Here is a 27,810-nt window from a genome sequence, read left to right as displayed (position 1 = left end):
ACCCCAGAATGCCCACTTTGTTCCCACACACAAGCCAGGAGCCAAAACAAGTGTCTCTATTTTCTTTTTAAACCCAGCTGTTTGGAAGCAATATAAAACCTCTCCCACACACCCAGAACCCCAGAACTGCCCACCCAGGAGAAAAGGAGATTTAGGGTCCTGGCCCCTCAATCTTTGATGCTGTAGAGTAGGTGTGGGGACAGAGGGGTGGGATAGGGGGCTTCTCTTGTCCCTGAGAAGGCAGAGGTACTGGCTAGCCTGCCCTTCCCCAGGCTTGGTTACCTCGGGCCCTCCCCTTACTCCTGCACCAGCAGCAAACTCAGTAGAAAGGGAAAAAAAGCCTAAAAATAAGACCAGTCCTCCTCTCCCTCTCAGGTGGCCTTCCTGCTCCTACCTAGTTAGGGAGAGGTCTCAAGTATTGCCACTGATGGGAGTTGGGCAAGGACCACAAGAGCTGGCATGGAGGGGCTCTGCCCATTCCTGTCTCCCTACCAGGAGGGGATGGGAGAGATGGATAAATGAATGGATAAATAAAATGAATTGATAATAAATAAAATTAGCAAATGAGTGAATAAATACAATTATTAAATGATTGAATAAATAAGGAAGGGAGCAAGGAAAGAAAAAATTCCATCTAAGGATTCACTTGCCCCCAACCTGGGGGGAATCTACGCTGGCACACTAAATAAGGGGGTGTCAACAATCCCTTAGCTTCAAGGGGGTTGTCACTGGGACAGGGGCATAGGGAGGAGGTGGCTCTCAGTTTACAAAAAGGCAGTTCTATCACAGAGACAGAGAGTGCAAGGAACTTGTCAGGAGATGTGTGTTCCCACTCAGGGGGTATAGACAGGGAGGGTCCACGCATGGCAGTAAAGCTGGATGCCCACACCAGGGACCCAAGACATTTGTTGACAGCAGCGGGGGGACAGGTAATTGGCAGTGCCCAGCTATGCTAGCGGACAGGAAGATAACCATGCCAGGCAGAACCTGCAAGGTCATGGGCAGGAAAACAGACATCTAGTTACTTGGCAGTGATGGTGGTGGCAAGTACTTGTGCTTAGTAAGATGGGATCATGGGCCCAGGCCTGCACCTGGCAGGACCATGGCTAGGGGAATACCCTCATCAGAGGGCTTGGAGTCACTTCTACTTGGCAGTGGAGACATACAGCGTCTGGTACAGTGCCTTGAACATGGTAGGCGCTAAGTATCTTTGATGAATGGGTGAATGGATTAGGAGGATGTCAGGTTGCAAGGCGCCTGAGCTGAGAACAGAGACCATCTTCTTGGTACTAAGGGGAGATACTCCCATAGAGCAGTGTTTCAGGTCCCCTTGGTGTCCCCAAGAGGCGTCTGCCCTCTGGCACATGCTACGGCACCCAAGAGCTTACCCAAAGGTTTCACATGTTGGAAGAGAGTTGGGGGCCCCGGGGAGTGGCTGGCTCAGGCACTGATGGCCTGGGGGGCTGGGCTGTCCCTGGAGGCTTAGCCAGGAGCCCTGAGGGGGGCAGGCGTTCACCTCCTGAGCCCTTACACCCAGGAGAGCCATCACCTGCTGCCCGCTGAGGCAGAGAGGGCTGGGAGGCTGAGAGTGGGCGGCCCCGAGGTCCTAGTCGCCGTCCACCTCCTCCTGGGGGAGGCCCCAGCAGTGACACCTGGGAGCGCCCAGCCCGGGATAGGCTGGCATGGAGGGTTCGGGCAGGTGGGGCCGGCAGGCGGGAAGTGGATGCCCAGGGTCCCCGGGCCAGCAGAGGGCCGGCTCGGACAGGGACAAGTGGGGAGGCTGGGGAGCCTGCTCCTGCTGATCTTCGAGCAGAGCGAGCAAGGAGGGTGACTGGAGAGTCAGGGGAGAGGGGGAGAGGGCCCCGCTGGTGCGTCAGGGCAATGGCCACATTGGAGGTCACGGCGGCTGCTTGCAGGGGTGCGTGCACTAGTGGCTCCCACAGCACCGGCTTTCCGCTGAGCCGAGCTCCTGTGCCTGGGGCCAGGCCCCGAACACCCCGAGCCATATCCCTGTCGTGTTGCACCAAGTGCTGCTCCATGATGCCCCCACTGCTGCCTGGACTTGGCTCAGAGCGCTTCCGCTGCAGTATGGAATTCTTCTTGCCTAGAAATTGTCCCGGGGGCAGGAGTTAAGGATAGGAAAGGAATCCAAGATGAAGGTTGGATATCAAAAGTATGGGGGTAACAAGATGGAGTCAAGGGATGGTGGTGGGGTGAAGGTAGGGGATAGGGGTCAAGAGGATGGAGATGGAGTTGGGGGATGGAGATTGGGAGATGGGGGTTGGAGGAAGAGGGTCAGGGGATGAGGATGTATCACAGATGGTGAGGGTCAGGGACTGGTACTCAGGGAAGGAGGATTCAAGGCATGGGAACTTGGGGTGATATCTCCAAGGGTAGGAGATGCTGAATGGTAAGGACAGTGAGCCAGTGTTGAAAGCCCTATTGGGGCATTTGCTGGGACTAGGTTGGGCTGGGGTGTGATGCTGAGGCGCTGGAGCCTGGGCCCTGGACCGCTGGGGACTCCTTGCTATGGACACGGGGTGAGGGCACAGCCTGGACCCAGAGCAGACAGGGTGGAAAGGCCTCACCAATGCGGCGCAGCCGATCCATGGCCACTGTCTCGAAGGCCCGGCGCATCATGGGGAACTCCTCGAGCACGGCGTTGAAATGGTCCACGCTGAGCGAGTAGAGGCGGCAGTAGGTGTCAGCACGCACACTGGCTGTGCGTCGGCCCCGAGTCAGCAGACAGATTTCTGGTGAAGTTGGGAGGAGGCCTTCAAAATCACTGTCCACAGAGCTCCCTCTCACTGGGCCTGCAGCAGCTGACCCATATTCCTCAGGCTCCTCCCCAGATGGGAGAAACTGACGATTACCCACCCACCCAGGGTCCCTAAATGCTCCAAGCATGGTCGCTCTCCAGACCTGCATAATTACTGTCCTTCTCACTCTGTCCAAATTAAAGCTGATGACCAGGCAGCTCTTGCTGGCCCCCAGACTCCTAGTTACTCCACTCCACTTAAATTCCCAACCCACCTCCACTGCTTTAGCCCAAGGGGTAGGCCTGGGGCAGTGCCCTCTGTGTGCCCTCCCCTCCCACCCCTTTGAAGGAACACCAAGGGCAACCCAGAAGGAGAAAAGCAGTGCCAAAGGGCAAAGGGTAACACAATGGGGAGGTTGGAAGGTGGTGGGTGATTTGGGGACTGCGAGAATATATGAGCCTCAAATCACTTTGGGTAGCAGCTGGCAGAACTGCCCCCACTGCCACAGGCTGGGTCCCTGATTCATACCACCAAGGCATTCCACAAGGGAGCCACAGAGGTCAAGCCCCTGGGAAAGCACTGCTTTATTCCTATCTTTCTCTCATGGAAATCTCATGAGATCCTTGGATTTCACTGCTTAAGGGTTCTAAAAGGCCCACTGGCCCCGTAATTTTCAACCTGGCTATACATTGGAATCTCTTAAGAAGCTTTTAAAAATACAGAACTCCAGACCCCAGACCCAGAGATTCTGATTGAATAGGCCTGGGGAGGAGCTGCAACTCTCTGATCCTGCAGCATAGCCAGGTGAAGACCCTGATCCAGGGGAGCAGTTGCCCTCTGCTCCAGACCCCCCGACCCTCCCTGAGGCCTGCTGACCCCCAAAGTATGATCCATCAGTGAGGCGGGTGTCCCGGGCGCCACGTGCCAGCACACTGAGCAGCCCATGCTGGATGAAGTACATCTTCCTGCCCACGGAGCCCTCACGCACCACGAGGTCCCCCGGCTGGAAGACCTCAAAGCGTAGCTTGGTGAGCACGGCCGTGACGAAGCTGGGGTCGGCGTGGGCGAACAGTGGCATGTGGGCCACGAGGCCCCGGCAGGTGAAGTTAATGATCTCCTGGGCAGGGGAGGGGCCTGTCAGGCAGGCTGTGCCCCCTGCCCCGAGGTGCCCCCATCGAGCTCATCTGTCTCCAGAAGCCCCACCCCTGGGGCCATGATCTGCCAAAGGACGGGTATGCTTCAGTGGGCCTGGGACCATCTCTAAGCTCCTGCCTTCAGAGCTCTCCCATGAGCCTTCACAGGACCATCCCCCACAAAGAGAGACCCCTGCAGCCCTCCCCAGTATATTTCACCCCTATAAGAGCTTCAAGAAAGACCCTAGCCCCTAAAAGTCCTCCAAAGGCCTGACCTCCCATGGGGCCCTCTGTAGGCCCCACTCCCTGTAGGTGCACGTGCTGACCAATAGCCCCCACCCCAGATGGCATCCCAGAAGCCCAGGTCCTTGAAGAGCCTCCCTCCAGGGCCCCGCCCAGTCCCACCTCCCGAAGTGGTTCGCTCAGCTCTCCTAGGATGCTTTCCTCGTCAAACATCTTGCCCTGGTAGCGGTGCTCATAGTACTCATGGATGCGCTGCCGTGTGTCAGCTGGCAGCTTGTGGAAGGACATATACTGCTCCACCTGCTTGTACTGGAGAGCCAGCCGATGGCCAGCAGGCAAGAAAACACAGAGACAGATGTGGAGCCAGAACAGTGTGTGGGGAGCGGTGTGTGAAGGAAGGTCACAGACGTGGGCCAAACCCAGAGGGTTGAAACATGGAGGCAGAAGGGTATATAGATAATGGTGGATACAGGGAGGACACAGAGCACAATCACAAGAAAAGTCAGACATGGGGGGGGGGGGTCCAAGGACAGGTGCATTGGTCCAAACAAGGAAAAAGTACACACATGGCACAAATGGACATGGGGCAAGGCAGGACACAGAGATCCAACAAGGGCATGCGTCAGAATGGGCTCCAAGTTGAGCTACCCAGCCTCCAGCACCCCTCCCCTGCCTTCTCCTGCCCCTGCTGACCTTCTCCTGGTACTGACGCCGAGAAGAGTCCAGGGACTGGATGAGGGCAGTGGCGTGGCCGATGAACATGGCGTAGCACGTGGCACCCACGATCATGCTGAGCATGGTGAGCCAGACGTCGGGCATGCCCACAGGTGCCTGCTGCCCGTAGCCAATGCAGAGCATGTGGCTCATGGCCTTGAACAGGGCGTGGGAATACTGGCGGCCCCACGAGTAGTTCTGGGGGGCAGAGCGTATTGCAGAGCTGGGCACAGACCCCTCAGAGCCTCATTCTCCTCCTGCCCCCTCTTCTCTTTCAGTTCTTCTGTCTGCCCCCTTCTACTTTAGACCTGCCTGCCAGGGGAGGAACTTAGGTTTGGTTCTGGGGGGCCTGAGACAGAAGGGGCCTCTTTTACAGCATGGGGGCTGCAGTTGCTGCCTAGGTTTCCTTCCCTGCCTGCTCCCTCCAACACACAGACACTTCTTCCGGGCCTCTTTCCACTCTCCTCTCACCTCCCCACCTCCTCTCTCCTGTCTTCTCTTTTGGCCATCTCTCCATCATCTCCCACCTCCTGCCCCCTTTGTTCATCCCTCCTGCTCAGGGAGAAGAGCCCTTGGAAGGCCCAGGAGGGGCTGAACTGTGGGGAGTTCTCACCACCATATGGTTGATGGAGACCCAGCAGTCGGGAGGGAAGTCCTGCAGCATGGGGACCAGGAACTGCAGACAGCCATCCCAGTGACATAGCAGCAGCATCATTCCGATGAGGTTGAAGATGCGAACCACAGCACTGGCCAGGTCATAGGTCATGTGAAAGATCTGAGGAGTCCGAGGAGGGGCTGCTGTGGACAGGAACCCCTCTCTGCCAGTACTTCTCCATTCCTGGCCTTGCAAATACTCTCTTTGAATTTCTCTCTAGCCCCGGCCCTCATGAATGTCAAAACTGTGGCTATTATTCACTCGTATAGAGCTTTACAGCATATATAACTAATACAAAGGAGGTTGTATTACTACTCTCATCTTAGAAAAAGGAAAATCGATGCCAATCATGTGCCCCAAGTCACACAGCAAGTGTCACAGCAGAGACTCAAAAAGGTCTGCTGCACAAGTTGCCCAAGTGTAGCCTGGGAAAGAGGAGAGAGGGCATTTCACAGTGTAATGTCCCCAGGGCATATATAACGATTAATGCCAGAAGTCCTCTTCCCCTCCAATAACAAAAATAATAATAGGTAATTTACTGAGAACTTACTATGTGCCAGGCACTGTTCTAGGTGCTTTACAGGTATTAACTTCTTTAATCCTTACAACCTTATCATATGTAAGTATATTTAACATTTTCATTTTATAGAAGGGGAAACCAAGTCTCATACAGTAAACAGTAAAACTGGGATCTGACCACAAGCAATGAGATTGCAGAGCCCACACTCTGAACCACTAAAATCTGCTGCTGTCCTGAAGCTGAAACTCAAGCCTCTCCCACACTCTGCAATTCTTAACTCCTCTCCTACACCTTCCTCCCAGAGTCCAACTAACCCTCAAGTCTTTGTCCAGCAGTTGTGCTCCACCCTCCTGCACCACCACCTTCTCACCTTGAGGACCCATCCCCTGAACACTCATTCTGTCCCTGCTTCTCCTCTATCAACTTTGGAGACAGCCCTCCCTTGGAAGCCCCACCCATCTGCCCCACCCCATAAAGTCGCCAGGAGCCCCACCCATATCGCTGTCTGGAGTAGTCTGCAAGCCCCCTGCCCACCTCCCCACCCCACCTCCTCCCACTGGTGTATGTAGCGGATGAGGCGGGAAAGGCGGAGCAGCCGCAGCAGGCTGAGGATCTTGGTGAAACGCACGATGCGCAGGGCCCGAGCTGTTTTGTAGACCTCGGTGTCCAGTCGGGGCTCCAGCTCCACCACCAGGAAAATGTAATCCACAGGAATAGAGGAGATAAGATCAACCAGGAACCAGGTGCGCAGGTAGCGTGTGCGGATGGCCCGCGGTGCCAGCAGGATCTCAGCACCCTCCTCTACCACGATGCCTGTGCGGAAGTTGAGCACCAGATCCACCAGGAAGAAAGTGTCAGAGAGGACGTTGAAGACGATCCAAGGTGGGGAGTTCTCCTCCTTGAAGAAGGTGATGCCCACAGGTAGCACAATGAGGTTCCCCACCATCAGCAGGAGCATGATCAGGTCCCAGTAAAACCTAAGGTAGGGATGGGATGGGAAGTAAGACCACAGTGATATTTCACAATGATGGTCAGCCACCAGACTAAGTAGATAGTCTCTCAGACAAAAGTGGGCAAGGATACAGAACAACAGAATGACCATTCACAGCTAGTGGGAGTGTACATTGGGACCACCATTTGGAAAAATAGTTTGGAATTATCTAGTAAAGTTAAACATTTGCATCCCCTGCAACCCAGCAATTCTATTCCTAGGTATACACACATTCAAGGGAAAAATGTGCTCCAGGAGATATATACAGGGATAACAGCATTAAATCTGGAAATAATCCAAATGTCCATCAGTAGAAAAATGTAGACAAATAAGATAAACACAATAGATAAATAGATAAATACACTATGATACACTCCTACCCTGGAATATTATACAACTGTGAAATCACCCAACTGCAGTTACATTCCGCAGTACGAAGGAATCTCACAAATTAAATGTTGAGAAACGAAAGGATACACACTGTATGATTTCACACATACAAAATTCAAAAATAGGCCAAACTAAACTGCGTCATTTAGGGATTCACAGAAAAGTGGTAAAACTATGAAGAAAAGTAAGAAAATGAGTACCAAAAGTTAGAATAGTGGGTTTGGGAAAGGAATGTGAGAGCAGCAGGGAGCCTTCTGGGGTATCAGCAATGTAGTCTCTCTTGACCTAGATAGTTGTTACATGTGAGTTTGCTTTACAATTATTCTTTCATATGTGTGTGTGTGTGTGTGTGTGTGTGTGTGTGTGTATGTGTATATACATATATCCTGCTATGTACTATACTATATATATCTACCTTATATATTCACTATATATATCTCTACTATATATATATCCCTACTAAATATATCCCTAATGTGCATATATATATTCTTTATATAGTAATATATATGTAATATCCTTACTATATGTATATGATCTATGTCACTATTATTAAATATTCTTATTATTAAATATTTTTTAAGTTAACAAAAGGTAAATACCCTGTGCTGATCTCATAGCGTTGTTGAAAAAATATGCACTGAGACAACGGATGTGACTGTGCTGTACAAGCACTATTTGGATTATGACTCACCCACTCTTTATCCCCAGATTTCTGAAGAGGTTGCTGCTTTTCCCATCTCTAGCTCTCTGTCCATTCCTAGTCTAGGACTTCATGCCTTCCCTAGCCCTCCCCAGCTTTCCCCACCCCATCTCTCCTCCCCAACACAGTTGGGCCCATAGTTTCTGTTTCTCTGCTGGGATCTGCTCATCTGTGTCCCAGGGTGGGGATGATCTGTCCTGCCTCCCAACTGAAATACCTTTTCAGGTATGCCCCTCCCTCCTCCACAGCACCTCAGACAGTGCTGCTGCACATACAGAGAAGCTCTATAGCAGATCCTGAGACAGCAAGGCTTGAAGCTCTGCACTCCTTTCCTCCCCTAACCTCCCTGTGCCCAATGGGACTCTGGCTGAGCCCAGGCAAGGGTATGGGCAGGGGAGAGCCATACTGCTGTGGTGGAAGCTGTGAAAAGAAGAGGTCAGGAGGGAGTGAGGTGAAGCCTTCATTCAAAGAAGTTCATTGGACAATCTCAGGGTCCCAAGTAGCTATGGTGGTTTCAATTCCAGGACACACCTAGATGCAGTATCAACCCAGGACCCAGTCCCTTCTGACTCTGACTGCAAAAATCAGCCCTTTCAGGCCCAGAAAGAAGTTTGGTGGTCCCCAAGTCCAGGCCTCCAGGAAGCCCTTCAGACTGTGTGATTTCAATCAACAACAAATCCTGGATCCCCTCTTCTTCTCTTTCCTGGCCACTGGAGAAATCCTGTACTGTAAGCTGGGAGAGGAGAGGGAAAGAGGGTTTGCCTAGCCATAGAGCATCTTCACAGCCTGACTCACAGGCAGTCACAAGCCTGGCGTGTGATGCAGGAGAGAGGACAGAAAAGAAGCACAATAATAAGGGGGATACATGGCTTCTGGGGATACATCTGAGGGTGAAATGGGGGAGGGGAGGGAGATCCACAGGAGACTAGAAAAGGTGCACTGGTAGGGTGAGAATGAGGCAGTAAAAAGGAGGGGAATGAAAGGAAAAATGAGAGAAAGAGGAACATTTAGGGAGTGTGTATGTCTGTGGATTAAGATGATGTCTACGTCTCCAATTGTGTTTCCAGGCCCCTGATTCACACCTCATCCTTTCTGCTCATTTAGCTCCCCAGGTTAGGTGCTTTGCATGCATCCTTGCCACATCCAGAAGCTGTCCTTCATTTCCCCCAAGGACAGGGTTGCTCTCCTCCCCTAGCGACCTTGATGTAGAGGTACAGCCTGATGGGGACTATGGAATGGCCCCACCCCCACTCTTCGTTCCTTCGGTCTGGTAGTCACCTGGGCGGTGGTCATATGGGGGGTGGCCTTGCCCCTGTGTTGCTGTCTCAAATCGCTCTGCGTCCAGGCCCTACCCTGCCGAATGCCGCCTTCAGCACCAGGGACAGCGATCAGAACTACTGTCTGGACACTCCCTCCTCCCCTTCCGCAGCGTCCCTATTTTTTCTGGTCGCCTGCCCTGCTGAACTAGGCGGGTGCTGGGGGTGGGAATGGGGACAGTGGGAAATAGCGGGGCTTGGTTTCTCCCTCAGGCTGACCCAGAGCCTCGGAACATGACAAAATTCCCCAGATCCCCAGCAAGCAGGACAGGAGGAGAGAGCAGTCCCTAATTCCAGTATTCCCTGTGGTGCAGGTCGGGTACCGGGTTCCTGAAATGGGAAATCCAGGTCTCTGTTGTCCGCTTGTCCCTTCCGGCGCCCCCAGCATGAAAAGTCACCAAGGACCTCCGGCTGGTGATCCTTCACCCAAGAATTTTCGGGCTAGGTTGGGGGAAGTGACTCTGTCGGCCCAACAGGGGACCCCTGGGCCGGAAATGAAGTGTCCGTGGAGGGTGGGGCAGGCCCGGCCCCCCTGTCGCGGCCCGTGAGGGTGGGATCTGTGTCCCCCGCCCTCCCTGCCGGACCCCCAGTACCGGAAGTCGCTGTAGGGGTGGATGATCCAGGCCCCCGCTGACTTGACCCGCTCCTGCTCGATTTCCACTGCTTTGTGGCTGCCGAACACGCGAAGGGAGAACTTGTTGACCGTGGGCTGGAGCAGCGTCCCGAGCTGCCTCCTCTTGGGCTCGGGCCCGGTCCCGGGCCTGGACCCAGGGATCGGATCCGAGGCCGTGGTTGTAGACGCCGGGGCAGAAGGAGGCGCCCTCTCCAGCCCAGGGGTCGCCCCATCGCTGGCCCTAGTCGTCGGCCTCTGCTCCGCCTCCATGACGCCCGTTAGCTCACACGTTTGGCCTCCTAGACCCTGCCGCGGCCATTCGGGACCCCCGACCCCTCCCGGAGTCGGAGCGGGCGCAGCCCGGCTGACTCGGAGCGGAGGCGTAGTCGGCTGGGAACCGCCGGCGCGCGGAGAGGAGGGGGTGTGTGCGACAGACTCTCCCGCGGGCGGCGGGCGGGTTGCGATGCGCCCCCTGGCGAAAGCCGAGCGAAGGCTGGGCAGGGCGGGCGGGCGGAGGCGGGGCGGACCGAGAGCCATCCCGGGGAGGGGGCGGGACCAATGTAACCTGTAACCCGAGGGACCCCCCCAGGCGGGCGTGGCTTAGCCAATGGGGGCGGTCCTCCAAGTATAGGAAGAGAAGGAGGGGAAACGAAGCCAGTGCCACGGAGAGGGAATGGTCTAGAGTTGAAGGGCTTTTATCCCCTGAGTGCCAGGGAGGCGGAGCCGCCTGCGAGTGGCGGGTAAACCGGATGCTGGTTGTAGCTCGTGAGGCTCGGGAGGGCGAAGAATTGGGAACCAGTGGAAGAGATGGGGAATAGCTTTTAAGATTTTTCTTACCCACTCTCGTTTATGGACTTCCTGCGTTTCACTTTTTTTCTCTCAGCACTCTCCTAGGCATACTCCTTTCTTCTGATCTCCTCCATACTGCTCCCCCTCGTATTTCATTTCCGAACTCATCTGCCAGCCCTCACCAAAAGCAATTCTGCCAGTTACTGAGTGGACGCTGAGGATACAAGAATGAACACAAAGTCCTATCCATAAAGCCAGTGCTCCTCTATGCCCGCAGATGAGACAGGTAAATTACAGTGCTATGTGATGTAAAGGGCTATTTTTGGGGGTTTTTTGGCTGTGCTGCGCGGCTTGCGGGATTTTAGGTCCCCGACCAGGGATTGAATTGAAACCTGGGCCCTCGGCAGTGAAAGTGTAGAGTCCTAACCACTGGATCACCAGGGAATTCCCTGAAAGTTCTTAAATATCTCAAATTCTTCCCCTCTTTTCCACTTCTTATTGTCACTGCCTTATTTAAAGCCCTCAGAATTTTTTCACCTAGATTATTTCAGACGCCTCTAAACGGGTCTCTGAACTCTCTCAGGCCAATTATTTTTCCACAGTCTGCCAGAGTTACCTTCCTAAATCCAAATGTAGCTATATCACTTGCTTAATATCCTTCAAACTTCCCCTTCTATAGGATTACAGTTAAATTCCTTAGAATGACATACAAGGCCCTGCAAAATCTGGACCTAGTTTCAACAACCTTTATTGTGATAGTCCCTCTCTTGAAAGCCAGGAGTCCAATTCTGTTTAAATGTTTTGTTCTGCTTTGTCTCCAGACCTTTGCAAATATATTCTCTGCCTGCTATCCTTCTCCTCCAATTAACTTTCCAACAGTTGGTTCAGATGTCTTCTCCTCTAGGAAACATAAATAGAAACAAATTTATAACTCTACTTTCCCAAGCTAGGGTCTAGTCTACAGCTTAGTGACCAGGGCACCGCTGTTTATAACAGCTCTTGTCACACAGCTGCCAATATTTGTTTACAGGTCTTTCTCTTCCATTAGACCATCGGTCCCCAACCTTTATGGCACCAGGAACTGGTTTCTTGGAAGACAATTTTTCCACGGATGGGGGGTGGGGTGGGGGATGGTTCAGGTGGTAATGCGAGCGATGGGGGGATGGTTTAGGCAGTAGAGCGACGGGGAGCGATGGGGAGTGGCAGATGAAGCTTTGCTTGCTCCCCGCCTGCCGCTCACCTCCTGCCGTGTGGCCTGGTTTCTAACAGGCCACTGACAGGACAGGTCCATGGCCCCGAGGGTTGGGGACCCCTGCGTTAGACTGTGAAGCTGTGAAGAACAAAAGCCTTACGCCTGCCACAATGCTGGACACATAGTGAACACTTAGTAAATGTTTGTTGAATGAATAAGGGAAGTGTTCATGGAAGAGCAAGTGAACTACACTGCCCTCTTCACCCCTTAATTATTCTTCCTCTACTATTTTAGGAAACTTCCTAAACCATTTCTGGCCAACTGATGTAAGCTCCATCTGATTATCTACCATCCTGGCTTCCCTCAAATATTTTACTTGAATATAGTTATCCTCAAGTTATTTTTTTCATTTCCCTTATTATTTCTCAATTCCTTTTGTAGCGTCTCTAACTCTGCCCAGTTTGTCTCAAGGTCTCCTTCACTTTCCTCTTTTTTAATTCAGTAAATTTACACTTCTCATACATCATGTGTAAGTACGTAACATAAAGTTCTCAAAAAATTTCCCTTTCTTTGGCACCTGATTCTCCACCCCTCCATTTCTCAAACCTTTCCTCCAAGGCCATACCCCGCTCCCCCACCCACCCCGAAACGTGCGTAGCTTTTGCTCAGGAGGAAAGGTGGGAGCCATTCTTTGCTGTGGTTAGGTTGCCGAACTGTTTTAAGAAATGAACTTTCACAGGCTATGCTTGAGAATCACACCTCACCACCAAGTCTCAAAAGGTTTGCGGAGCGGCGACATTCCGTAAACAACAACCCCTTCTTTTCAACCTCCAAACCTAACAAAACAAACCACAGAAGTCTCATTGAATAGGTAAAAGATCGGGGAAGGATACGGAAAGACATGAGGGGCTGGGGGGGGGGCGCGGGCCTGGTAATCCCCGACAACTCTCTCCCCGCCCCCACGAACTTCCGCCCTAGCACCTCCTCCGCTCTCACGGGCTGACTGCCGCGAGCTACGCGAGGACGCGCTGGCGTTCGCGGTCCTGGGGGCGGAGCCCAGGGGTAGCTGGGAAGCGACGCAGGACGTGCGTGCGTGCGTACGTGCTCGCTCGCGGTGGCGGCGGCGGATCGGAGAGGCCAGAGCCGGAGACCGAGCTGGGATCGGGCCCCGGGCGGGGGCGGTGCGAGCGGCGCCAAGCGGATCCTGGGGGCGGGGACGGAGCCGGGGCGGGCGGGACTGGAGCGGAGGCCGGGAACTAGGCGGGAGGTCCCAGGGTCTCGGGTTAGGGGGGTGGAGCCGCACTTCGTCGCCGCGGGGGTGCCGGGACTCCGGCCTCAGTGCCGCCGCCATCACGGACTTCCTGTGGGACAAGCGCACGGGCCTCGCCGCCAGAACGGTGAGCGCGCGGGCTGGCGGGCCGCGGGGCCGCGCGGAAAGATGGCGACCGCAGGGCGGGCGGGAAGAAGATTGGATTGGGGGCAAGGGGTCTGGGCGAAATTAGGAGAGGGGGAGGGCTGAGAACTGGAAAGTGGCAGAGGTGAGGAGTAGGAAGATGAGATGGAAGGTCGACCTGCCTTAGATGTATTCTGGAAGACAGGTGGGGAAGTTGGGAGGGATCAAAGTAGGAGAAGGAGTGATGAAGTACGGAGAGGAGTGGTTCCAGAGATGAGAAAGAGCAGAATATCAAAGTTGGACCAAAGCCGGAGAGGGGAAAGACACCACCGTGTCACTTGGAGGATATGGAAAGAGTTTTACCCTAGGAGTTATTTCTGGATTTTCTGAGTGAGAAAGAGAAAAAAAAAGATGCACAAGTTGAGAAAGGTTGCAGGCTGGAGATCCTTGGGGGAATGTGGAGAAGGACAGCCAGTGAGGGACTTTGGTGGCAGTATGTATATGGTGAGATGACATTTGTGGGGCTGTGCTAAGCAAGATTGGATTACCTGGGAGAGTCTTGTGCTTGCATCTTCTTGGTTTCCTACAAGCCCTGTTAGGCCAGGAATGAATCAAATGCCACCCTCCTCAATTTGAGAAGTAGCTCAGAATAGGAGCCAGATGTTGGAGTCATGCCTTTTCCACACCTAATCCTACCCCACCTAACAAGACTTCTGTCCCCGGGCCTATTTAATTGCTTTCTGCCCTCCTCTTCTCATCTTCCTGGATTGTGACAGTGATGACCCTCTGATTCTTTCCTTGAAGGAAAAAAAGGATTGTGCACCATGCCATTCCAATTCCAATAACGAGAAGGTGGCCAGCTTTTAGCCAACTGGTGCTGATATTAATTAAAAACCAGTTATTCTGTACTTAGTAAGCACAAAAGGGGAGGGGCTGGATGGGAAGCTGACTGCAGCTTGGAGCCACATGTATTTAAAACCACTCAAGGGGGATTTGGCCAGTGATGTGAGAAATGATTAAGATAGTTCAAGGGGCCAGACCCAGATCCCTGTAACTTGCTTATATTTGGTTTATACAACTATATGTAGAAACCTGGGAAACTGGATTCCTGCCTTCAGGACATGGATGGCCTATTTGGGGAGATAAGATACACTTTTAATGATTGTAAAACATTTGTGGTAATAGTCTGTAGTACAGCATTATTTTGTTGAGTTATGAGGAACTTAGCATGGCACAGATCTATCCTAGATACCGGCCAATGATGAACTGTTGCAGTCTTCTTCAGTTACAGTCTCAACTGTAATGAGCTGTGGCCCAGACCTGAATGTCTTCATGAAGGCATGTTTGAGGAAAATCAGAAGAGAACAATGAGCTGAGGGGGGGGGGAAGAGTCCTAAAGTTTTTAGCTAGAGTTAGTAGGTGAATATATATACTCCATTAAGGAGGAATTGTAAGCACAGAGGAAGACTGAGGAAGTTGTGAATGGTTAAAAAAAAAAGTAGAAATTGAAGAGCAGAAAGCAGCTTAGCATCTCAGGAGCAGCCAGTCCTCAGAGGGGACTTCTGAAAACTCAGAGCTCGCCCCACTATTGCTACTTTTCCTTCCCTTCCAGATGCCTCATCCTCGAAGGTACCACTCTTCAGAGAGAGGCAGCCGGGGGAGTTACCACGAACACTATCGGAGCCGAAAGCATAAGAGACGAAGAAGCCGCTCCTGGTCAAGCAGCAGTGACCGGACACGGCGGCGCCGACGAGAAGACAGCTACCATGTCCGTTCCCGGAGGTGAGCCTTCAGGAAGAGAAACTCACACTTGGCCCACTCACTTATTCGTTTATTCAACAAAGATTTATTGGTTTCAAGCTAAGTAGCTGGTGGAAGGTGATGCTCAAAACGGATAACAAAATAACCTATTTACACTGTGGTGTTAAGAGTCTTATCACAGAGGAAGTATATAGTAAGGGGCTGAGGAAGAATCCAACAGGTTTGGTCGGCAGGATGTGTAGTTCAAGGAAATGTGACATCTAAGCTTGTCTGAAAGACAAGAGAAGTGTCCCAGACAAAGGGAAAGCAAGTGCAAAGGACTAGGGGCTAGAGGTAACTAATGAGCTAATAGACAAGACAAAGTTAGGTCTCCATGGTTTTAATAACTTAGCAGCATGTTCAGTGGGAGGGATGGGTTAGGGATAGTTTGGAGCAAAGCTGGATATCCGTCAGGAATAGCTCAAAAAAGAAATGACTCTTGATTACATCACTGGAGGGGAAGAGGAGGCCCTCAGAGGGAGTTGTTCTGCTGGTGTTTTCAGAGGTTTTGGTGATTTGCAGGTGTGGGCATCCTCCTCTGTGCTTAGTTACTTCACTGCCCTGGGCCTTGGTCCTCACAGAGAGACTTGAGTGTGTGAGAGCAACTTTTCTAGCGATACTCCTTGTCCTCGGTGAGGGAGGACTTTGTTACATGGTATGACAAGGAATGTGGCCTAAACAGATGCACTTAATGGGTGTTTGTTGTCCAACAGCAGCTATGATGATCGTTCATCCGACCGGAGGGCGTATGACCGGCGATACTGTGGCAGCTACAGGCGCAACGACTACAGCCGGGATCGGGGAGAAGCCTACTATGACACAGACTACCGGCATTCCTACGAATATCATCGGGAGAACAGCAGTTACCGCAGCCAGCGCAGCAGCCGTAGGAAGCACAGACGGCGGAGGCGGCGCAGCCGGACATTCAGCCGCTCATCTTCGGTGAGTGTCAGCCCAGGCCCTTCCCCTCCCCACTCTTCTTCAGCCCTCTGGGACCCTGGTAAGTGAGAAGTATCCTTGTTCTCATCTGAGCATTTGGGGCATGAACACTAAGGTGGGCGCTGAGTCTGTCTACTCTCTTGGAAGCTCTCCGACTCTTGGAGGGCCCTGGAATCTGCTTTGGAGATTGATGGGCACAGAGCATTTGTGAACCCCAGTGCCCTCCCTGGCATGCTGGGCTTATTGTGTTGGGAGCAGCTCCTCCACCCCACAAGGCCTCCACTTTCTAATGGGGACCTTGCTTGTGAACTGCCTTTCTCCCCCATGGACTCCATGGCCCCGTCAGCAGGTGGGCTTGGGTGGGGGCAAGGGGAGACCTGTGTCCGCCTGGAAGGGCATCGTGTAGAGCATGGGGTTGTGGGTGACATTGGCAACGACACCACTTCTCTGCTCTGCCCGTGCCTCTCCCCGTTCCCATTATGGGTTTGGGGACTTGGGATTATGCGCCGCTCTCTCTTCTCACCCCGATCCGCCTTACTGCATCTGACGTGTTCCCTTCCACTGTCCCCCATCATCGTCTGTCCCCCCTGGCTGGGCGCCTGTGACCGGTGACCCCTCCACCACCCACCCCGCCTCCCTCCGGCCCCCGCTCCGACACCTGGCTTGCTCCGACCCCCCCCGCCCCCCGACAGCAGCACAGCAGCCGGAGAGCCAAGAGTGTAGAGGACGACGCTGAGGGCCACCTCATCTACCACGTCGGGGACTGGCTACAAGAGCGATGTACAAGCCAAATCGTAACAATCCTATAGCCTGTAATGGTCCCATAGCCATCCTAACGTCCCAAGCCAACCCAAGTCACAGCCTCTTTTGCCTTTTCTCAGTGGTGTTGTTTATCTGGGTGGTTTGAGTTGCTGTTGAGAATTGACCTCTGCTGTCCACTCCCAGCTCTCATGGCCCCTGGGTTAAAGGTGGTGGGAATCATGCAGGGGTTTTCTTCCCCTGTGACCATCTGTATCTGTTCCCCCTTCCTTCATCTCCTCACCCCAGGTTGCTGTACCCTTTTTTCTTCGAACTCAGCTCATTCCCCACCTTCTCTCCCTCCCTCTCCCCGACCCTGCTCTTTTTCATTTCAGATGAAATTGTAAGCACCTTGGGAGAGGGGACCTTCGGCCGAGTTGTACAATGTGTTGACCATCGCAGGTAACTGTCAGCCCCCCTCTGTACTCCACACCTGGTAGCCATAAAGAGATAGCGAGGGTTATCTGGGGCTTTTTTGCTAATGAACCATAGGTAGGATATCTTAATCCCCAGGCAGCCCTGTTCAATCTGAGATGTTCTTGAGATTCCAGCAAAAGCCTCTCCTGCCATCCTATAGGGGCGGAGCTCGAGTTGCCCTGAAGATCATTAAAAATGTGGAAAAGTACAAGGAAGCAGCTCGACTTGAAATCAATGTGCTGGAGAAAATCAATGAGAAGGACCCTGACAACAAGAAGTAAGTGAGTGAAGGAGTATGTGGGGAGTCTGAGAGTCTCCACCCCTACACAGGAAAACCTTCCCGACCTGGACTAGACAGGCAGGGGAGTTGTAGACCTTCTCATCCATCCATCTTTTGTTCATCATCTTAGAGTAGTAGAACATTAGGGCAGGAAGGGAGGGTCTGTGACATTCTCTAATCCTTTCCCGTTGTTTTCAGGGCAGTTAGATTGCTCTGAAGTTTGGCTCCGACCCAAGATGGCCTCAGTAGGGATATGCCCTGGAAATGGCCCTGAGACTGAGAACATTTTCATCAAAAAATTAGTTGTGCTTTTAATACCTAGAACTATGCTAATGAAGCCACAGACATTTATGTGTAATTTTTCTGATCACACACATTCCATAATCCAAATGTAGAATAAGAGTATTAAGCAAAGACATAAGTAGGTATAAACATGGGCCCAATGATGGCTGATGGTGAGTGAATTTCAGGAGCGGGAGTTGGGGTCAGAATGCAGAAGTGGCAGTTTGACAATTTACGGTCCACACTGAAGCCTGGCGCTTGGCAGCTCCTCAGCAAGTAGAACTTTTTTTAACTATTTAAAACGTTGCAGGAAAATGGTTTGAAGTTTCGCAGGTAGTACTTCTCTCCTTGGGTCTGCAAGAAAGGCCATTGCGTAGCTGAACTGAATTTTCTTGGTGGTAATAGCTGGCATGTTTTTATACAAGTATGTGGAATCAACAGCTATGCAGTCCCTCTTTGTTGGAGGGGTGGTGGGCAGATGGGAGCTCATCAGACATCCCCCTTCCCCCATCTCTCTTCCCAGCCTCTGTGTCCAGATGTTTGACTGGTTTGACTACCATGGCCACATGTGTATCTCCTTTGAGCTTCTGGGCCTTAGCACCTTCGATTTCCTCAAAGACAACAACTACCTGCCCTACCCCATCCACCAAGTGCGCCACATGGCCTTCCAGCTGTGCCAGGCCGTCAAGTGTGAGTGGGGCGGGCCGAGGTGGACTCTGGGGCAGCCCCTCCCTCCATTGGACCTCTTCTGTCTCAGTTGTGCACTGCTGAAGCCCCTAAACAGTCAACTCAATTATCTGCAGTTCTTTTATTCACTATCATGTTGACATCTTTCTCTTCTGACTTAACTCCTTCACTGATGTCCTTACCATCACTGATTACTCTTACTCCACATTCAACCTAGCAGGAGCTGGAAGAGAAAGTGTTTGAAGTCAAAGCACCTAATTACCTCTTTTTTCCTTTATTCCCCTTCCTTGGGAAAGTTGAAGTCAGGCAGCAAGCTCAAAGAGACAAAAAGATTCCTCGAGCTAGAGGTTTACATTTGTCTGAGCTGAGAATGCTCTCTGTTCCCAGCAAACCAGGCGGGAGCAGGGAGTAGTGCACCCAAGGGGCCAGGTAGGGACTAGTACATACTTCGTCTTGAGTCTTCATAACAGTACAGTTTCACAGAGTTGAATTCACAGGAGTCAGATAGACACATGTCAAAGTCAGTGCAAAAATGCAACCCATAGGGACTTCCGTGGCAGTCCAGTGGTTAAGACTCCATTCTTCCACTGCAGGGGGTGCGGGTTCGATCCCTGGTTGGGGAACTAAGATCCCGCATGTCACTTGGTGTGGCAAAAAAAAAAAAAAAACCAACCCGTAGCAAGCCATCTTTATACATTGGTTGAGAAGTACATGTATATCTGATGTTAATAAGTGTAGGGCTTCTGACGTGGATGGACCTAGAAACTGTCATACAGAGTGAAGTAAGTCAGAAGGAGAAAAACAAATATTGTATATTAATGCATATATGTGGAATCTAGAAAATGGTACAGATGAACCAGTTTGCAGGGCAGAAATGGAGACACAGTTATAGAGAACAAACGTATGGACACCAAGGGGGGAAAGTGGCAGGGGTGGTGGTGGTGGGATGAATTGGGAGATTAGGATTGACATATATACACTAATGTGTATAAAACAGATTACTAATAAGAACCTGCTGTATAAAAAATAAATAAAATTCAAAAATTAAATAAGTACAGGGCTTCTTAGACTAGGCATTTCATTTGGATGTAGAGCAGAGAGCAGCTTAGTGCTTCTGGACCTGCCTTCTCACCAGCTTTGAGCTAGGTGACCAAGCCTGGGGTCAGCTGGTACCAGTTAGCTCTGGCCACCTGGACCAACCCTGACCTGGCCTTCTCCCCTGCAGTCCTCCATGATAACAAGCTGACACATACGGACCTCAAGCCTGAAAATATTCTGTTTGTGAATTCAGACTACGAACTCACCTACAACCTAGAGAAGGTAAGATGGACAGGGTCCACCCCTTGGCGAGTGGGCACAGGTGGCCATGCCACTTTGCCTTTCTCTTAGCCCTTTCTGTCCTCCCTTTTACTTCTTTCTCCCACATTTTCTGCTCTGGCTCTGACTGAGTAAAACTGTAGTACCAGAATAGATGGAAGGGGAGAGATACAAGACTTAAACTGGAAGAGAATTTGGAGAAAGAACCTCAGTTAACTTCCCAGTAGAGTGAAAATGCTTTCAAGGTTCTTGGTTTGGGCTTCCTTTTCTTTCTGTAAGGAAAGCTCATCTCCACTGACTAACTGGAGATCATGGAGATCTCAGCTAAGGATGCTATTCCTCACTTTGCTACCTGCTATATATTTTGAGAAATAACTGTACACTAGTCACTTGGGTATACTCTTCGGATGCATAGAGATTTGCATGCTATTCCAGTTATTCCAAAATCTTCTTCCTCCCCCACTCCTAAAGTAGTCTGCTGGCTGTGGGGGCGGCTGTAAAGCAGAAGGCATGTGTGGGAGCAGGCAGGAGGTCAAAGTTGTTTTTTTAAGGCTCAGAAGTACTTTAGAGAATAGTGGTAGAAGCTCGGTCTGTTCATTCTCAGTCTCGGTGCAGAGGTTCATGTTCTTCCTGCTTTGCTCCTAGAAGCGAGATGAGCGCAGTGTGAAGAGCACAGCTGTGCGGGTGGTAGACTTTGGCAGTGCCACCTTTGACCATGAACACCATAGTACCATTGTCTCCACCCGCCATTACCGAGCACCGGAGGTCATTCTCGGTAAGGGGGGAAGGACAAGGTTGTCCAAGTATGTGAGGGGGTGTGGTGGTGAGGATAGGGCCCCCTGAGCCTCATAGTACCTTTTCCTTCCCATTCCTACCCAGAGTTGGGCTGGTCTCAGCCTTGTGATGTGTGGAGTATAGGCTGCATCATCTTCGAATACTATGTTGGCTTCACCCTCTTCCAAGTAAGTGGTGGGGTGTTTTATATGACCACTAGGTATTCTACCTAATTTCCTTGTCTGCTGAGGAGCTGCCTGCTCACTCCACATTGCTTATCTTCTTGGCGGCTAGACCTCAGCATCGCCTCTCGGTCCCATGCTCAGTTCTGTCTTTGTTTCCCAGACCCATGACAACAGAGAACATCTAGCCATGATGGAAAGGATCTTGGGTCCTATCCCTTCCCGGATGATCCGAAAGACAAGGTGAAACTCGAGTGGGAGGAACTTAACCCTTTTCCTTTTCTCTCCACAAAATTGGTCTCTATCACATCATTTTCTTTTTTCTTTGACACCTGCCCTCCCCTCAGCTACTCTTGAGGGAATAAGGGAATCGTCCCACAACAAGAGGAACCTCCTGATTCCTCAACTTCCCCCTTCCCCTCTAGGAAGCAGAAATATTTTTATCGGGGTCGCCTGGATTGGGATGAGAACACATCAGCTGGGCGCTACGTTCGAGAAAACTGCAAACCACTTCGGGTGAGCCGGGCTGGGAATAAATTGTGCCCACCACCCAGAGGTCACTTCCTTCTTAAGGTGTTTTGCCCCTGGAATGCATTTCACAAGCAGAGGGTTAGGAAAGAAGGGGAGGAAAACTGAAAGAAGACATCTTTTGTTGATAGAAGAGAGATAAGAGGGAGTGGTTTTATGGAGGGAATGAGGTTAGACAGCCATGTTTTTCTTGAGCCAACCAGAGATGAAAGCAATGTCCTGGATTCTTTAGGTCAGGCAAAAAAGAATAAACTACCTTTGAAGAGGTTACGTTTTATTGACGAGCTAAAGAAGATTCATGAAGTTGACAAGGATATACAAGTAGAACTTTCAAAGAGTATGAAGGAATAATTGTGCTAGTGGGAAGGTAGGGTGAGCTGTGACATCAGAAATGGTCACGGTGTGGTCATTCATAATGGTAGCAAGCAGAGCTGTGGTCCTTCAGGATTGAAATCTAGGGCCTTGAAGAACGCAGGGTTTGTAAGGCATCGTGCCTCACCTTTTTCCTGCCCTCCACCACCAGCGGTATCTGACCTCAGAGGCAGAGGAACACCACCAGCTCTTCGATCTGATTGAAAGCATGCTAGAGTATGAACCTGCTAAGCGGCTGACCTTGGGCGAAGCCCTTCAACACCCTTTCTTCGCCCGCCTTCGGGCTGAGCCACCTAACGCCAAGTTGTGGGACTCCAGTCGGGATATCAGTCGGTGACGATCAGGCCCTGGGCCCCTCTGCCACTCTAACAGCAGTGGGTGTCCAGTCCAGGACACTGGTGCTTTTTTATACAAGAGAACAGAGCCGGAGCCCACTTCTTCCTACTGGCTCCCTATGTACCTGTGAATATGTGAAATAGTGTAAATATGAAAGAACTTGGACCTATCGCTTCAACCCCTGCCTTGTACATAATGCTATTCCATCTCACACTCTTCCCACCCTCACTTGCCCCTTCACAGATGAGTTGGATGGGGGCAGAATGAGGTAACCAGATGGCATCTATCCCATGTTTTATAAGGAATTTTGTACAGTCTTTGTGAAATAAAATGACGTGCTTCATCTGACCCCCATCCCTGGAATTTGAGGTTTGGGGGTGCTGGGGTGGAGGGATGAGAAGATTGGCAACGAAGGGAGCCCCATCTTATCCTCTAAAGTTAACTGTAGTCAGGTTACCAGTTTACCTGTCCAGTTTGTCTCAGGAGGAGAATGATGGGTGGGTAACATTTCTTGACGGTGAGAAGGGTTATCTGGAATGATATGGTTTGGGAAGGAGGTTCGATTACTGTAGCTCTTAGGCTGGGCCCCAGGATAGAGCCAGAAATCCAGATAAAAAAATTTGCTCAACTGGGTTCCTGGGAGACTACCACCACCGGTCGGAAGACCCCGGTCGTATGTCTCGGAAGACTAGGAGGGACCGGGATTCTGACGCGAGGCCTGCTGGGAGGTGTAGTTCGTTAATAGAGGGAAGTCACGTGGGGAAGGGGCGGTACTTGGCGACCGAGACTGAGTTAGAGGTGTCACGTGGGGCACTTCCTTCTTTGCCTTTGACCGAGACGCAGGCGCAGCCCTCCTGGTGCTGCGGGGATCCTTGTGACCCTTCCGGTGTGTAAAGCCAATCCGTGCACAGAGGAGCGGAGGGAGCTCTGAGAGCCACTGCCGCCGCCACTGCCGCGGCAGGGGCGTGGAGGGCAGGGGGCGGCCCAAGCCGAAGTTGCAAACATGGCTCAAAGCAGAGACGGTGGAAACCCCTTCGCCGAGCCCGGCGAGCTTGACAACCCCTTTCAGGTGACTTGCGCCGGCCTCTTTGGGGCAGCTGGGGTGATTTCTCGAGTCTAGAGGGTCGGGCTAACTTGTATTCCCGTTCGTGACATTTGATCCGAGGAAGGGCCGCCACGTGGGAGTGACGACTACTCCAAACCAGTGAGCATCCTGGGGGGGCGGGCCCTGCCCCTTAAGGAGCTGGTACTAGCAGTGTGGCGTGAAGGATTGGGGGCAAATATGGGGACAACAGCGTGGCCCCCAAGCTGCAGTCCTTGGAGCCACAGCAATTGAGAAGAGGCCCCTGTGAGTTACCCCAGAGGTACCAGGTGCCGGCTGAGCCCCAAATCTTTGCCCACAGGACCCAGCTGTGATCCAGCACCGACCCAGCACGCACCATGCCACGCTTGACGTCTACAACCCTTTTGAAACTCGGGAGGTGAGATTCCGGGAGCGCGGCTGGGTGAGGAAGGGTAGGGTATGCTAACAGGCCCACTTTGTTGGGGTATAGGGGACGTTTTTGCACGCGAAGGAAGAAACACCGTGATCTTAGCTCCCTGAGAGAGGCCAGTCTGCCATGGGATGCCTAATCCTTCTAAAGGCACTAAGGCCAAGGATCCATCGGTTTGAGCTCTAAATGTCAGTCTTGGGAGGACCTAGAGTCTGGCAGGGCCTGATGAAGGCCCTGTCTGGGGAGCCTTTTTTGAAGAAGAAAAGGGATGGGGCCGGTTGGAGTTGCGGAGAAAACACACTATGTTTAGGTATACAGTTAGAAAACAAGGGTTGAAGAAGACTAGACCTGTTTGTCTCACTGCAATAGAAAAAGGTAAGAGTTTTTAAAAGTGTAAGGAGGTTGATAACGGTAGATTAGTGCTTTGAGTCCTGGGTAAGGAACTCGATGTGAGGGGTTATGAGGGCTGCTGCAGGTTGTAAAAGAGTTTTCTGATACAAACGCAAGAACTAGCTTTCTAACAACAGGGGGAGGGGCTGCCACCTTAGGTAATGAGTTCTAGGTCTAAAGGTATTCAGGTAGACTCTAGATTCCTGTGTTATGAAGGACTAGATGATCCCTAAGGTTTTTTCCAAACTCAACAGCCACCACCAAGCTATGAGCCTCCTGCCCCTGTTCCGATAGCTCCACCCTCAGCTCCCCCTTTGCAGTCTTCAAGAAAGCTCAGCCCCACAGAACCCAAGAACTATGGCTCCTACAGCACCCAGGTAAAGGGAGTGTATGGGTAGGGGTTGAGGAAAGGGGCCAGCCCTGGGGTTCAGGACTCACATTGCCCTCTGCTCATACTGGTCAGGCTTCAGCTGCAGCAGCCACAGCTGAGCTGCTAAAGAAGCAGGAGGAGCTCAACCGGAAGGCAGAGGAGTTGGACCGGAGGGAGCGAGAACTCCAGCATGCTGCCCTCGGGGGCACAGCTAGTAAGTGGATCCTTGATAGGGTTGGGGAGGGCATCTGACAGGTTCGAAGTCTCAAAAAAGGACCTCAGAGCATGGGCACTGCAGCCAGACTGCTGAGTTTGAATTTGGGTGCTATGTCTTGTTAAGGGTGAGCTCTTAGGCAAGTTATTTAATCTTGAGTGCCTCAGTTTCCTCACTTGTAAAATGAGAATAATGTTTGTACCTGTTTGACAGGATTTTTATGAGGGTTAAACAAAGTCATCTATACAAAATGCTGGGCACAGTGCTTAGAAGTTGTAAGTCATAATAAACACTCAGTACTAATATAACTTTTGCTACTTGCCCTTGTTTCTTTGAACCCTCAAATTGGAAACAGAAGAGAGGACCCGGAGGTGAAAGGAAGGGGGAGTGATTTGTTGGTTTCTGTCTCACTTGTGAGATCCTCCTGCTCTTTTTGTGCCTTACAGCTCGACAGAACAATTGGCCCCCTCTACCTTCTTTTTGCCCAGTTCAGCCCTGCTTTTTCCAGGATATCTCCATGGAGATCCCCCAAGAATTTCAGAAGACAGTATCCACCATGTACTACCTCTGGATGTGTGAGTAGTGAGAAGCCTTTTTGAAGGAAAAGTACAGGTAGTAACTTGTACATCTTTCTTTTCCTGGAGCCCACTCACCCAGAACTAGACACTTCACCTATCCTCAGCATTTGAGTTTAAGGCTCATTTCTCCAGGAATCTTCCTGGATTACTCCTTTTATAGTATTTAGAAGTTATTCTCCAGCCTTCTAGCAAACGTATGTTCTTGCCCTCTCCCCCTTCCCCCTGTCCTTATGCATAAATGTATTCTGAATCCTTTAAATGTCTTTGCCAAGGGGATCACACATGATTGAGATTTGCTAGTTCTGTCTCCCCTACTGAGGATCCAGTGAAGGCAGAAGCCGCCTTCCTCTCCTTAGTCTGCCACATTTGGTGAGGGCTGTGGGGTGGGCTTCTAGGGAAAGGAGCTTTCACTGACCCATCATCCTGTTCCTCTAACCCTTAGGCAGCACTCTGGCTCTTCTCCTGAATTTTCTTGCCTGCCTGGCCAGCTTCTGTGTGGAGACCAGCAATGGCTCAGGCTTTGGGCTCTCTATCCTCTGGATCCTCCTTTTCACCCCCTGCTCCTTCGTCTGTTGGTACCGCCCCATGTATAAGGCTTTCCGGTAAGAAGGGGGAGTGGGGATGGTGGAAAGGGAGGGGACTTGGATGGGTCCCATTCTGCTTCTCCAACCCTAATTCTTTGCCTACACTTCCCTTTCTTTCTCTTTGCAGGAGTGACAGTTCATTCAATTTCTTCGTTTTCTTCTTCATTTTCTTCGTCCAGGATGTTCTGTTTGTCCTCCAGGCCATTGGCATCCCAGGTTGGGGGTTCAGGTCTGTGAGGCTGCCATCTACGTTCACCCCTTCCTCCCACTCCTGTAGACCAAGTCAGCCTTGGGTACTGGCATAGGAGTTGTTCAGAAAAAGGAAATGGTTTTTATCCTTGGGAGGTGCTAATTTAACCAGAGAGACAAGATGTCCTCCATGATAGAGAGCCCAGACACAACTCTCAACAGACATAGATTAAGGGAAAGATGGCTGTGGTCAATCTGAAGAGGCTTCCTGGAGGAGACATGTGTAACCATGGTTGGAGAAGAGGAAGAATCCTCAACAGAAAGGTCTGTTTGGAGTGAGGATGTCTGGAAGATCTTGGAGAGCTGGGAGCTGATCGTTCAGAAGCTGGGATTAAACTGTGAAGAGAGTAGGTGTAGTTTGGGATTGCAGTGCATGGCAAGCTGCCAGACTGACAGGAAAACGGCCCCTGGTGGGAAGACATAACCAGCAGAGAAGCTGGGGGGACAGAGACCCAGCTGTGAGCAGCCCCTCTTCACTTCCACATACTTTCCCCTCCTTACAGTGGCTGGATCTCTGCTCTGGTGGTGCTGAAGGCCAACACAGCTGTAGCTGTGCTCATGCTGCTGGTTGCCCTGTTCTTCACTGGCATTGCCGTGCTGGGAATTGTGATGCTAAAGCGGGTGAGGGGCTGTAGATGGGGCCAGGAGAGTGAGATCATGTGTCCCTAGGGGCATGGGTGGAACATTCAGGAGCAACTGAGGAGGGCCAGGCTGATGGATGGGTTCTCAGCTAATGGACCTGGGAGGCGGGTGTTGTGGGCTATGTGTGGGTGTGGGTTGGTAGGGAGCCACGAGGGAAAAGCTAGAGCTGCAGGCTGGTGAGTGGTGGTGATGGCGTTAGATTGGAGTGGGGTAACAGTGGCCAGAACATGCTGTAAAGTCTGTGCCTCTACTTGCAGATCCACTCCTTGTACCGCCGCACAGGTGCCAGCTTTCAGAAAGCCCAGCAAGAATTTGCAGCTGGTGTCTTCTCCAACCCTGCGGTGCGAACCGCAGCCGCCAATGCAGCCGCTGGGGCTGCCGAAAATGCCTTCCGGGCACCGTGACCCCTAACTGGGATGCCCTGGCCCTGCCACTTAGGGGAGGTGACCTAGCCCCCATCCCTGAGGTCTCTGGGACTTGATGAGACGTCACTACTTGATGTCTTCACTATAGTGCCCCCAGTCCCACAGCCATGACTGCTGAACCTGACTTAAGGGTGTGGGGAGCCCAGTGTGACCCAGTCACTGCTTCCCTCCCACTCCCCTTCCCCCAATCAGGCCACACTGCTGCCACCTCTACACACCCCAACCCAGATTCCTTCTGCTGTGCCAAGGCTGTTGCTTCGGTTATTTAAATAAAAAGAAAGTGGAACTGGAACACAAATCACACCGTTTCCGGAATTTTAATGGGAACTAGGCCTTATGGAAGAGAAAGTGGAGGAGACTAGAATGGAAGCAGAATGTGGACTCCAGAGGGAAGGTCTGACCTGGCCTTACTGTAGATGGAGAGCTCTCGGGGATGGGACAGCAGCGCCCGATGGCAGGCACAGGAAGAGGGAGGGAAGTCCACGGTTGGGGTGGAATCGCGGAGCTGCCAGGAAGCCTAGCTCCCTACCCTTCTTCATTAATGACAGGGAAGAAGCTGCAACTTCTCCTGGGAACACAGGAGGCCGAGGGGCCTGAGAGGCTGGGTGGAGCTCAAGTGGGAGCCGAAAGCGTTGTTAGCTCTGGCGGCCAGCTCGCCCTGCAACCCTGCCTCCTGCTCCCTCCCTCCCTCTCCCCTTCTCCCTCTCCCTCCCTCCCTCCTTCCCTCTCCCCCTCCCACAGG

The 27,810-nt window shown here is 51.9% G+C and overlaps 3 protein-coding genes across 7 annotated transcripts; 2 read left to right on the top strand and 1 right to left on the bottom strand.

The window, feature by feature from the left end:
- Positions 1–564: 564 nt before the first annotated feature.
- Positions 565–10,618, bottom strand: HCN3 (hyperpolarization activated cyclic nucleotide gated potassium channel 3). Of its 2 annotated transcripts, none has more exons than XM_067728071.1 (8): positions 10,018–10,618; positions 6,572–7,001; positions 5,463–5,624; positions 4,829–5,047; positions 4,298–4,444; positions 3,636–3,876; positions 2,589–2,753; positions 565–2,104 (listed from the first exon to the last, which is right to left on the bottom strand). In XM_067728071.1, the coding sequence occupies exons 1-8, from the start codon at positions 10,572–10,574 to the stop codon at positions 1,398–1,400; spliced, it is 2,628 nt and encodes an 875-aa protein (XP_067584172.1). In that variant the 5' UTR covers positions 10,575–10,618; the 3' UTR covers positions 565–1,397. The 2 variants fall into 2 exon arrangements, with proteins under 2 accessions (XP_067584172.1, XP_067584173.1); XM_067728072.1 differs by lacking the exon at positions 10,018–10,618 and adding an exon at positions 9,748–9,997.
- Positions 10,551–27,366, top strand: SCAMP3 (secretory carrier membrane protein 3). The gene is made up of 10 exons (XM_067728077.1): positions 10,551–10,570; positions 23,037–23,192; positions 23,527–23,604; positions 24,261–24,383; positions 24,470–24,590; positions 25,037–25,165; positions 25,611–25,770; positions 25,880–25,981; positions 26,505–26,622; positions 26,901–27,366. Exons 2-10 carry the CDS (start codon positions 23,127–23,129, stop codon positions 27,045–27,047), a joined length of 1,044 nt encoding a protein of 347 aa, XP_067584178.1. The 5' UTR covers positions 10,551–10,570; positions 23,037–23,126; the 3' UTR covers positions 27,048–27,366.
- CLK2 (CDC like kinase 2) lies at positions 13,162–22,471 on the top strand. 4 transcript variants are annotated; one of them, XM_067728076.1, is made up of 13 exons: positions 13,162–13,415; positions 15,024–15,193; positions 15,928–16,153; positions 16,846–16,930; positions 17,284–17,350; positions 17,526–17,642; positions 18,451–18,617; positions 19,840–19,934; positions 20,577–20,706; positions 20,811–20,893; positions 21,051–21,130; positions 21,313–21,403; positions 21,939–22,471. In XM_067728076.1, exons 2-13 carry the CDS (start codon positions 15,024–15,026, stop codon positions 22,122–22,124), a joined length of 1,497 nt encoding a protein of 498 aa, XP_067584177.1. In that variant the 5' UTR covers positions 13,162–13,415; the 3' UTR covers positions 22,125–22,471. The 4 variants fall into 4 exon arrangements, with proteins under 4 accessions (XP_067584177.1, XP_067584176.1, XP_067584175.1 ...); XM_067728075.1 differs by having other exon boundaries at positions 16,843–16,930; XM_067728074.1 differs by having other exon boundaries at positions 13,166–13,415; positions 15,925–16,153.
- Positions 27,367–27,810: the final 444 nt, after the last annotated feature.

The sequence above is a fragment of the Pseudorca crassidens genome, chromosome 2 (genome assembly GCF_039906515.1).
Source record: "Pseudorca crassidens isolate mPseCra1 chromosome 2, mPseCra1.hap1, whole genome shotgun sequence".
Classification (NCBI taxonomy): Eukaryota; Metazoa; Chordata; class Mammalia; order Artiodactyla; family Delphinidae; genus Pseudorca; species Pseudorca crassidens.
The sequence above is the reverse complement of the archived record's forward strand: the minus strand, read 5'-3'. Positions and strand labels throughout refer to the sequence as shown.